Source organism: Pagrus pagrus (assembly GCF_965226575.1).
Source record: "Pagrus pagrus genome assembly, chromosome: 12".
Taxonomy (NCBI): domain Eukaryota; kingdom Metazoa; phylum Chordata; class Actinopteri; order Spariformes; family Sparidae; genus Pagrus; species Pagrus pagrus.
This window is the reverse complement of record NC_140196.1, coordinates 19,256,559-19,269,350: the sequence shown is the minus strand read 5'-3', so window position 1 is coordinate 19,269,350 and position 12,792 is coordinate 19,256,559. Positions and strand designations below refer to the sequence as shown.

General features: G+C 45.5%; 1 protein-coding gene across 2 annotated transcripts in view; it reads right to left on the bottom strand.

Moving 5' to 3' along the window:
• Window positions 1-11,755, bottom strand: part of kcnn1a (potassium intermediate/small conductance calcium-activated channel, subfamily N, member 1a) — a 56,652-nt gene extending 44,897 nt beyond the window's left edge. For both annotated transcript variants that reach the window (XM_084370058.1, XM_084370059.1), the window contains exon 1: window positions 10,355-11,755. In XM_084370058.1, coding sequence (XP_084226184.1) covers window positions 10,355-11,659 — 1,305 coding nt within the window. In that variant the 5' untranslated portion in view covers window positions 11,660-11,755. The remainder of the gene's footprint in view (window positions 1-10,354) is intronic.
• Window positions 11,756-12,792: the final 1,037 nt, after the last annotated feature.

Genomic DNA, 12,792 nt, shown 5'->3' with positions numbered 1-12,792 from the left:
AACACAGATTTTGTTTGGCCTGGGCAAGTGTTAATGCCGAGCCTTCAATAGTGGTGGCATTCTCAGGTACGAGCTCTGTTGGTGGATACAAACACATCAGACTAAGGAATCTGCATCGGTACATGCATCGCTGACATAATGTGGATATCTGATAATTGAATTACGCCAGGACTGGAACACGATACCGATATGGGTCAGGATCGGTCCCAACTCTCGAGGACTCTTATTTGAACACTGTCAACTGCAACCGCCTCCTTTGACAAAGTGTTTCCAAGAAGTGGGAATCGAACACAATTCACAGATGACAGGTTTGGAAATGTGCACAGAAAAGAAAAAGACTACAAGAGATAAAATATTGTCTCAAAGAAATTATAACATATGTGGGAGTGATTAGTAGAATAATAGTGTATGTGAGTTAGTTTAAATAAATACAACACTATTCCATATGAGGTGTGGTGATAGAGTGCAGTATGTGAAACTGAACAAGTGTGTGTGAGGGTGTATGTGAAAAGATAGTAGTGTATGGATGAAATACTAAAACTGTGTGACAGAAAATCATTGTTTGTGTGAGAGGAATATGAGAAAGTAATTGTATGTGTTTGTGGACAAAAATCTACAAGTGACAAGTACTAGTAGATACCCCCCACTCATTCACATGTACAGTCATCCTCTCATACGTATTATCGTAGGGTCTAAAGTGAGCATAGGTAAGAGCGTCTATGGAGTAGTTTGTGATTGTGCATGTAAGAGGGCATAGTAGATGTGAGGGAGACTAAAGTGTAGCATTATGTAACACCGTGATTTATGACCCAAACGGCCTCTCATACAAATATTTCCCTCCCACTTATCAAAACGACCAATAACGCATGTGGTCAGGGACAGAAGACACACAAGCACGCCAAACCACAAAAGCTTGAAATATAGCTGTGTCTATGTGGACCCAGAGGACTAAACCATCTTCATTAGGTGACAGTCCCCACAGGACCACAGTGGCCATATATTCCTCACAGAGATTATCGCTCTTTAGTGCCCCATAACCCGCTCTACAATCCCACAACTCTTACCTCGTATCCAACGCGTTCACTATCGAGAGATCCAACAACAGTATTGCTGTATAAATGCCACCGCCTGACAACTTCCATTTTCATTGTGAGGTGATTGTAAGTCATTTGAAAACGAGCCCCTCGGTAAATTCAGGGCCGAGGCACTTTCTTTCTTTCCCCGAGGCAAAAACATCAATAGCGGGGAGAGAGAAGCCAGGACAACCTATAGCACAGGACAGATCGATAGCGCAACAAACTCAGTAAAGATTGACTGGAGAGTTGCCTGGAAACGTCCTGCTTGAGATTTATGACGGGAGGAGGACACGGGGCGGCAGGAGAAGCTACAGGACAAGACAGAGCGACAGGAATTAGAGGAATTCTCTTTTTTTCCTCACCGAGAGAATTTTTCCATTTTAAATACTGATGAAAAACATAAACAGATATGTGCAGTTTTACATGAGGACTAAGAGAAGTTCACAACAAAATATATGTCAAAAAATATATATACATATGTTTCCTCTTTTCTGTGGTTGATTCATCTAGATTGATCCAGTGAGCGTTAAGGTTAGCTCGCTTAGTTAGCTAGCCTATCAATTGGTATAGCTTGGTACAAAGAAAATAGTCCCTACATGAAACTGCTCACAACAAGGTCTGTAGATTATCTTGAGTAACCGTGATTTCTGAAAAGAGACGGTTTTCAAAATGTATTTTTTGGTTCCTTGAGCACCTCAGGATGAGCACCATCTAGTTCCATTATAATGTAGAGAAGGCAAACATCTCTACAGCTGATATCTCCAGCACTCGACAGCTCGCACCAAAACAATCTAGATGGATAAATAGCAGGAGGGAAAATATGTGTTTCTAATTTTGGGGAGGACTGCCCCTTTAATCTCTACTGTGTTAATCTGAAAAGCATTTCCTTTCATTGCCCCATATTCTACTTTATCTTCCATTTTCACTTCTACGATGAGACTGTACCGTTGAGAAAAATCCACCGAAGCAGCCGGTATACATGTTTGACATTCCAATGAAAAAATTACTGAAACCGCGACAAGATGAAATGAGAAGATATCAGGTTTCACTGCTCCTCCTGTACCATATGTCAGCCGGCTCCAGCGTGCTCAGACTGGTGCAGTGGTCTCCCATAGACTCCAGCTAATTGAATATCCTTATCTGGCTCTGAAGCCCACTTCTCTCTGGTGAATTGAAACAAAGGCCAGATGGAAAAGCTGTACATTTGTATTCACACACATACCGACTGTACTTTACTGCACCGCACGTAATCTTGTTTTCAGGTACCATAGCCGGACCCACCACCGTACTGTACTACAGTCGAGAGCAGCTGTCTTTCATGCTCGTATATTACGTCTCATGATAAAAGTTCCGGGAATTGTGCTAACAGCCTCCAGCTGTAATTTTTTTTCTTTGGTTATGAAATTAAGTGCTACAGTTTTCTAATGCCCGCCGGGCCCTTTAGTGTAAATTGATTCTATTTTAAAAGGCCTTTTTTTTCCCCAGACTGACAGAAAAGAAGAGCAGAAACGAGTGATCGAAAATGGACTCTCTCAAAGAAAAGAGAAGGGAGAGATGGAAGGCAGCATCATCCGTGAAATGGTTAAAGAGAGTACGGCGATTACAAAAGGGACAGTGCGCTGACCGTGATGGTGGCCCATTAAGGGGTTAACAGTCGGAGGGGAGCCGATAATGGAGGTTGGAGCAGCTGTATAGGAACTACAGCCACACACCAAAGAGAAAAACAAGAGTGAGGGCTCTCACGTCAGCATCGTGCGAACAAACCCGATAACGCTCAATAAAAACAACATTCACATATTGTTATGAAATCGATGCTTTTTCTTATGGAGTTCTGCAACAATACTGCATCACATTTACACCCATTTGGTAGGCTACGTTCACCCTCTTTCACCCTCTCAAACACGACTGCAGATGCATAATTAAGCGCGTACTCTAACAGGAAGCCACTCTCGGAGAGGACGACAGCGGAGGATTCCTGAAGAAGAGGGTCTTCCACATGACTACAAGCTGCCAAAGAGTTAATTTGACCTTTAACATCTGAAGACAAGGCCGTGGCATCCACATGATAATGATATACTACAGCTATCCTCCCACTCACTCTTTCCGTAACACATAAACAAAGGTACAAACCCACATGCAAATGTATACAAATACACAAAACGCATGCAGCAGAACAAACACACACATACCAGGCAAATTCCCCCATGGAGCAGATGTTTTTCTGCTGCGTACATTGCCTGGAGTCACCCTCAGCGGACCCTGAACACATCACGCTGTTGCTGTATGTACATGATAGCTGTTTTATATTCTCCAGCTGGGTGATTTGAGGTAACGAAGGGGAGGGAGGGGAAGCGCCTTCATTCAACTCATCTTCTGTTTCAATTTGTAAAGCTTGTGTGTTGGAGAAGAGCCACTCTGGCTGGCGGTACACACATATGCACACGGTAATTCAGACGCGCATACACACAGAGGCCTCCTGATTAAAGGCTGGGCTAAAACTCTAATTCCCACAGAAACATCTTTTGTTTGTATAAAGGTAACGCATGACTTTTCTGTAAACAGCTGAAGGCAGAGCAGATCTGACTAGATCAGCTGAGGCTTTTTTGTTCATCACTGAATATTTATCAGAGGCCAGAGGAGGCTGTGATTGAGTTTTACAGGGAACGGTTGTGTATCATGTGCTGTAAATTAAGTAGTGCGGCAGCTCAGGGGATCAGCAGTCAAACTGTGACCTGAGGGCACAAAGACCTGATGAGATGGAGAAAGGAAAAAAATGCGTATCCAATGAGAACACACATGAACACAGCGAGTGCACACACACACACACACACACACACACACACACAAAGCAAACACTCTCTGTATGGAATTTCACAATGGCAGGAGCAGCTTTCCAAACTTGCATTTTCAAGGGCAGGCTGCAAGCGGAGCGTTAGTCGATTGTGTGAGCAAAGTATGATGAAATCACACATCTCTCACATCTCGTTACTGCACCCTGCTCTCCAACCAAACGCTGTGTTTAACAAACATTCGAAAACAGCCAGCAGGCAATATTAAAATGACTCAATGAGCTCACACGTCGGGTGGCAATATCATAAGAAATGTGGAAAGGCGCGCGCACACGCAAGCACCTGCGCTCGTACCTCCACATCACTGTACGTCTGAATCTCCCCGGCATTGTAATGAACGCCAAATATCTGCTTACAGCTGCATTACTCACACTCTCATACTCTTTTGTGTCGTGATCACGCCCTAACGCTGGGACAGCCTCAGATCAATAACCTAATTAGCCATAAAGCATATGCATTGTGGTGATACATTATATGCCTGGCATCCCTTGGCCAGCATCTCACAGGAATTACCATATAAATGAACTGCGGTCATTTATTAAGCAAAGAGCCGTGGTGGGGACTTGGCATGCTGACGGAGAAGTGAAGGGAGAAAAAAAAGTTACAACACATTAGGAAGGGGAAACATCATGAGAGGTCCAACAGTCAGGTTACAAATTGCATTGACTGCTGGCAGAGCGAAAACATCTGCCATGCTGTGACTCTACCGCCGGAGTAAGTAAGCAGCGAGGCTCGCGGCGACGGAGGAAAACCCCAACGCGCTTTCTTTTTCCACTCTTTGTATTCAACTGGACTGCAAGTAATTCAATACACTTCTCCTTGTGCAGGCTCACTCAAATGAAACGCAAAGCGAATGAACTATATCAAGTGGAGCGCTATTTGAGCCACTTACACCTAATATCAGTGTTTGTGTGGGCTGCCCTACAGTGTGTGTGTGTGTACATGTGTGTGTGTGGACATGTGTGCAACCCCCCCGCTGCATGTGTGTTAAAATGAATGGTTAATCCTAAAAGATAGTCTTGTGCTGCACATGAATCCTTGACCAACCCCCCCGAGAGAGACACTGCTACACAATAATACCAGGCTGATCTCTCCATAGCAACACACACATGGTAACACAAATCTATTTCAGAGCAGGAGCGCAGCACAGCACTTAAACACAGCGCACAAAACAGAAAAAAAAAATAGGGAAAACAGCAATCAATTATTAAAAGAGCTTCATGTTCATACTTACTGCCTGTGTGTTGCCAACTGCAGCCAAAACTAAGAGGCTCCCACTGCTCACACCTGCCCCTCTCCTCATACGATTGTTAGCGTTATCAGATCTACAGCTGGGGCCACTCCTTCGTCATATATACAGAGGATGTGAACTAGGAGCTGCCCCTTGTCTGACATTTAATTTTTCCTCAGTGGGGTGTGTTTACTTTAAAGGTGTTGGCTGCCCTCGCAGACTGGAGCGCAGGAGGCAGTGGAAACATGGACGCCTAATGAGAGAAAAACAAACGCGGGGCCCTGTAACAACAGCGGGGAGATGACCGATAGAGAAAGTTTAAATCAACGTAATGCTTCTCCTGGCATAAGCCCGCTGGTAAATCATAACACTGTAAGCAGATCTGTCGACATCAATTGTTCCGAGGCTCCAGCGCTCAACATTACCTCAGCTTTATTATGGAGCCAACACAAACACACAACTGATAAGATAAACTACTTTCTTTAAAGAGAGCCGGCGGCCCAATTACCTCAGCATTTTCCTTAATTTAGACCGGAGGACAGCTGAAAAACAGGAGCGCTCTGGTAAGTTTCACTTAGAGTAAGTGATCTAAGTTATGAGTGGAAGAGAAAACACGACTTTAAATGGGCGTAAGCAGCAAAGCTGGACACATTTAGCACAATTTCAGAAAAGGGTTAAGAAACGTCATGAGGAATACTCGTCAAAGCTCCACACAGACAACCACCACTAAACACAACCCCACTAAATCCTCCAGTCAGCGTCGAAGAGACACTAAGTTGGTTGCAAGTGCCACTTTGATATATGCCGTGTTGACCTTTCCCAGATCATATGGGGTGATTATACGCGTGTTGGGCTGCAGTTTGGCAGGATCTGCACAAAGGCTTTACTGTAATAGCTTTCCTCCTCTTTCAAGCCATCCATTCTGCAATGACACATATAACCTTATGTTCTCCAGAAAAGGTGGGCTGGTACTCGGCTGACACACACACACACACACACACACAGCTATACAGCAGAGCAGCTTACAGGCCCGGTGGACCCGACAAACATGGGTGATGTGACAGCAGAGGAGCGAGACGGCACCAGGCGGGATATTTTTATTTCTTCTGTTTTACTATTAACCCTTAATATGATTTATACATGAGACATTCTTCTTAATCATCCTGCAGCGTCAGACAAGCCGAGCTGAAACCATCTGAAAAATAACAGCCAATTGTTTTGATAATCATTTAATTTAAAGGTGCACTGTGTTGTTTCAGGGAAGACATTTTAATCAGAAGCTAAAGATCTTCAGTGACTGATTTTTTTTTTTATGCCTGAACAAACTGAATAAACAAACTGACCTTAAAGGACAACACAATATCATACTGTTTTACTTTGTTTATATTTGGCGGACCCTGCCACCTTTCTAGCTTCAAACAGTGTTCTGGGACCTTATTTTCCTCTGAGAACAGCTTGTTTATTCAGTTATGGAAAAATATAAATATATATTAAAATTCTGAGTTTGAATTTATTCTCCAAAACTACGAAGTGCCCCTTTAAGTCACTTTTCAAGCAGAAAACCAAATGTTTTCCAGTTAAAGCTCTTCAATAGTTTGTTTATTTGTTATTTTCTTTCTTTGATATGAATGTAAATGGATCATTGGGGCTGTTGAACAGATAAAACATGCTATCTGAAGACATGAACTCAAGGTTGGAGAAACTGTAATAGACATTTCCACCATTTTCTGACATTTTACAAACCAGACGATCGCTCCATTTATAAAAATGTCTTTTCAACGATGTGGAAAACTTATTTTTTCAGGTTCAAGCTTCTCAAATATGAGGATTTGCTACTTAAACTGAACACTTTGGGGATTAGTATCGCGGGTTTTACAGAATCTAAAAATGCTCCGTTGGGATTTATTCCAATTTATTTGACAATTAATGAAACTGTCAGAAGGAATCAATTAATGGAAGAGTCTGACGTCTCAATCGTCTCATCTCACCCTCTTCAAGAGAGCAAGAAAGCTTATTTCCAAAAATGTCAAACTATTTCTTGATTTTTGTTTTTTTAAATCAACATTAACTGATGATGAAAAGAGTTGTTTGCTGCACCACGAAAATATCTAACAAAATATCAGTTTATTTTGTCACAGAGGATGCACCAGGAAGGATTCTTCAAGCTTACACTCCCACAGATCGCCCATACTGTCCCAGCAGGGCACAGAAGTCGCATAAATGCAATAAAAATATGAATCTGTTGGGGTTTTTTTTTTTTGCCTTTTCATTTGAAACTTCTCAGGTATGTTATTCTTTAAAAAAAAAAAACCCTGTTAACTTCTGGTGGTGGACGGCACCGAACTTGCCAAACTGAACAGAGATTAATCACAGGTTCCTGCCTGAACACGACGTCTGTGTATCCTCAGAATCGGCCCTGTTAAGCGAGAGCAAGTCCAGCAGTGTTTACGCACCAGCGTGTCCCTGCAGGAGATATCACCATAGCAGTAAGTGGCAGGCATTAGAGTACTTACACAGTCTATCACAATAGAAGCAGCAATGCACCTTTCAAAGCACAATGTTATTGAGGCCGGACACAATATCGTACTACCTGCCATCAGTCCAGTGGGCTGGCTATCGGGTTTCGGGGTGTGCTGTGGGATACTGTAATCGTATACACTTTATCGGGCTTGTTCTGTCACAAGTGTTTTGTTTAAGGGATTTCAAACGGGAGCCGGCGGTATGGGGCCTGCCTCATTGAGGGCGAGTCAATAAGATGTAACCACGATCCCACAAATATCCGTGAATAGACAAGCGTGTCTCGCCGTATCAAAATACTTGAGCGAGTGGAAAAGGTTTGATACTGAGGCAGAGTCTGTCATGGGAGAACTTGTAAGATTTTTCCTTTCAGAGTTCCATGATTGAAACCAGGTTATGTAATAGTTGTGTAATAAATAAATGTCTTGTTTACAGCGGAAATTACATAAAGCTGCAAGACAAAGCAGATCATTTTGATTCTCAACTGCCATTTTGAGATTTGGAGTCGTCTTGGAGATCTCAATTAGTGGATGACTTCTTCACATTGCTACTTCCTGTCAGAGTATGTTGTGATCATGACTGGTATAAAAATGTATGTAGAAGGAAAAAAAAAAATCCTCCCAGTATCATAACCAGAGTGGATTTAAAAGACATAAGAGTCCCACAGCTTGTTAACATCCCAGCTGCTTTAAACAGTAATGAGTATTCACTCGGACTATTTTTCGACGTACTAAAGACTCTTTGTAATGACGTTTTACACTATAATTAGTACAATGTGGGCTGTAATTCTCTACTATACAGTAATAATGGTGTCACAGCCTCCTTATATTCCTACCGGATAATAGAGGTAAAAGGATGGATATCAGGTTTTCTCTTCATTCTTGGTTACTTTAATGGTCGTCCAAATAAAGTGAAGCACGTAACATTAGCTTTAGGTATCTGAACATCAAGTGGAAGACCCAATAATGTCTGATCAATATTATGTTCCACTATTCTGATTCCTCCTGTCTTAGGTTTAGTTTCCCTGATTTCAACTTCAAACTGGATGGTGGCAACTTGTAAGAAGAAAGTTTCCTTCCCCTTCAGTCATTTGGTCATTTCGGCGTTCTGCTGATGCTCCAAAATTGAGCCAAGTTCAGAACAGTCATGTCAAGGTGGTTCGACGTGCCACCTTTTGCTACTGGTGCCAGCTCGGCCCCTGAAAACAGCTGCAGCATTTTAAAAAGGGAGTCTGGTGCTCTTATTTAGATGCGGCACCCTCATCGTCGTCGGTGCCTCCTTTCCTTTCCTTTCCTTTCCTTTCCTTTCCTTTCCTTTCCTTTTCCTTTCCTTTCCTTTCCTTTTCCTTTCCTTTCCTGTGATATAAAAAAACTTTGAGGGCTCCTGCATGGAGTAAATGCTGGGGGAGTGAAAACAAAAACAACAATGGGGGACTCAAATAATAAGCTGCACCACCGAAATGTTCATAAATCTTGTGGTGTGACCGTTAATTAGCCACGTTTCTTCAATTAGATTTCTCAGGGGAGATTAAAGCAGTTATTTTCCTCCTGTGAGATGCTAAGATCGAGAACAACAATGTGTTTTTTTCTGGCTTACAATTCGCTGCAAGATTTAAACTGTACCAAAACAATTTGCTCTTCGACTGAGAGCATCCAGCTCCCTCCTCTTTCTGACTAAATATGGAGCAAATGTACATGACGATGATGTTTATTGCTATAAAGGCACTTTACCAGATCATTTATTGCGAGGTCGGCCTGAAGTACGAGCATTTACACTCAAATTCATAATAAGAAACAGATTTGACATCATTCTTTTCTTCGCTTCTCTTGTCTTGCTCTTTCATCCACACACACACCGTCACCACCATATTTTAACTTACATATCATCTCCTCAGTATGTTTCCATGCTGTCTCTCAGAATATTTCCCTTAATCAGCCTGCCTGTCCTCTTGGTGTGTTCCTATAACTCTATTATTCACATTTTCTACCACACACACGACATGGCAACTGTTGAGTGCGGCCCTCCATACCACTGTGTAAAGTGAGTTTTGGAAGTATGTTAAGGAGGCAGCAGCTGCTCTGTGTGACAGGTACAGGCCCGGTGTTATAAAGCACTGTGTCAGAGCGGTGTCTGGAAGCCACGGTATTAACATTCCCCCGCTCACAAACCCCCTCTGCTCTGTGGAAACAACAACCGCTTTGTCTCTAATTCGGCTGCCGCGGAGCGTCATTTGAATATCTTCAGTGGGCTCCCCAAAACAACACCGCAACACGGAACAGGTGTGTGTGCGAGCGCGCGCGTGCGTGCGTGCCAGCCATCGCGGTTTGTGCGTGCGTGCGTTCTCGCGCGCGTGCCCGTGCAAGCAAACGAAACAAACACCAGGTTAGATAAGAAATGTCACGCGCTGGGTTACATGTGCGGTACTTTAGATCGGTGCGTTTTTTTGGGGGGGGGGAGAAGCTGCCTCACACTGAATGACGCTTCAATTACCCTCATTGTACACACACACACACACATATATATATTTATATACACCACGCGCGTGCACACCGTACACAAAATCATATCAAAATCATATGACAGGCGTGGTCATTGAGTCAAAAAACGTTAAGGCCAGTTTGTTTTTGTCATCGGAGGCTGATTAGATCCGATATCGCAGGAGAAAATGTGAGAAAATCTACCTTATGGAGGTCGATGCGGATCCTCTCCTCTCCTTTATGCGGGCTCTCTGGCCACAGGTGATAGCTCGAGCCGTAGTTGGGGCTGTCTTTGCTGCTGTTGCTCACAGTCGCAGACGAGTTCCCCGCGTATGCCTGTTGTGTTACCGGGGGGGTTACGCGGGAGTCGCGGCTGTGCGGCTCGCCTTGCGCGGAGATCCTCCCAGACTTATTGCGGTCTTGTTCACAGTGCTGCGGACGCTGGGGACAGAGCCCCAGTGCGCCTTGCTGCTGCTGCTGCTGCTGCTGCTGCTGCTGCTGCCGCTGTTGCTGCTGCTCTGTCTGTTGCTGTTGCTGTTGCAGCAGTGGAGCCTGGTGAGTCCTACATAGCTCTCCTGAGCCGCTGGCGCAGTAGTTGATAGGCAAGCTGCTCCCCACCAGTAGCTGTTGCTGCGCTCGTAATTGTGGGATCTGTTGCTGCTGCTGCTGCTGCTGCTGCTGCTGCTGCAGGTCCTGAGTCTGAGACTCAAATGCTCTCCTGTTAGCCTCGGTTGACTCACATACATTTAAAGAGCGCCCTTTCTGCGAGTTTGCACGGATTCCTTCAGGGGAGGGGTCCCTCTGTTGGAGTCTTAAATGACTGTGCTGCTGCTGCTGCTGCTGCTGCTGCAACAGCTGCCTGTGGTCTCGGTGCCCTCCTGCTCCTCCTCCTCCCCTGCAGCGTTCCACGATGCTCGCCTGTTGGTAATTATTGGCACTCCTTCGGAGACGATCCCCCCTTTTAGATTCCCGGGAAAACAGCAGAGAGGAGGAGGACGACGTTGGTGGCGGTGGTATAGGCGGCGGAAAAGGTGGGGAGGGCTGCGGTGGGAGAGGATCGACGGGATGGTGCTGATTTTGAGAAAGGCTCGCCTCCTGCTCGGAAAAACTGCAGTGGCAGCTCGGAAAAACAGGCTGCTTCTCCGACTGCGGCGGCGGCGGCTGCTGCTGAGAGCCGGCCGGGGCCCAGGGATCCTGCTGCAGGTGCGCCGGCTGCCCGGCGCTGAGTTCACCGGCTCGGTGTGAAGGTCGCTGGGCGGTGTCGTAGCTCGCCAGAGGTAGAGGGTCGCCGCTGTGAACAGGTCTCCGAGAGGGCTGGCTCAGACAGGGGAGCTCCTGGAGGCTCTGGCGGTGAGCGGCGGTGGTCGAAGTGCGGTCTCGGTGGTGAGAAGAGGGCGGGGGCGGCAGGCTGAAAACAGGAGCGACTGGGTCTCGGCTCTGCGTGCTGCTTGCTTGCTTCTCGTCGGGGATTTGGTGCTGATGGACAGCTCCCGCGTACCGATGCCGCATCCCCTTGATCGCCTCGTCTCGCTGTGGTTGCTCCTTTGCCGTGCAGAGCTCCGACACCCGTTCATTGCGATCAGTCCCAGCAGAATAGGACCGACTTGTATCATTGGTAGGTTTGACCAGGACCTGCCTTAAAACGTCACCGTACAGCCAAAACACCGCCTTCGACTGAATATCGGTCCATTGGCTGCTATGCGCACAGGTTGCAGCTGATCGATCACTCCTCAACGCTGTTAGGATATCACAAGAAGCGGATTACGGAGACGTGGACAGGTGTTTAAATCCCGCTCACATGGTCGATCATCTTTAATCCACTGTGGACCCGATAGATCGACTTTGTCAATGTTGCCATAACCACCCTGCATAATCAGAAATCACTTTTACTGCGACGTCACCCGAACAGATCCATACAGGCCTGTCAGAGATATATCCTGAACGTCACCATACTTTATGATCAACTCTGCATTACTGCCTCCCCTGTGAGTTAGACGTCCATAAAGTGGCCTCATGATTCAACAAGCACAAGAGCAGCAATAAACACACTCTGGTGTTCATTTCCAGAGCACATTGCCACTTGTTGGCCCCACAGAAAAGCACGAAACACACCGGGCCGTGAGCATTACCTCATGCCATACAGCCCCAGCCTCGCAGTCTGCTTTTTAATAATTTAGCACAATATGCCTGGTTTTGTATTACCAGGCAGAAATATTTAGAAAGGGAGCTTCATGCAGAGCCTGCTGCTGCTGCTGCTGCTGCTGCTGTGTGTGTGTGTGTGTGTGTGTGTGTGTGTGTGTGTGTGTGTGTGTGTGTGTGTGTGCAGTTGCATGCTCTCGGTGTATCATGGTAAAGGCTTCACTGTCACAGCAGTCAGGAGAGCGGCTAGATGGAGACAGAGAGGCCGGGCGCAGGCGGCGCTGTCCGCGGTGCTGAAGGAGGCAGGACGCGCCTCAACTAAAATAGCCTCCGCTGTGGTGTCAAGTAGCCAGAGGATGGACGACTGTCCGTCACATGTCGGTCAGACATCTCCCGCAGCTGTGAGGATCATTCATTTGGTGGGAAGAGAACTTGGATTAAAGGGTGAATTCAGCTTTTTTTCCCCCTCTCCAGCAGCAGATTATGCTCACATTTACAGTGAG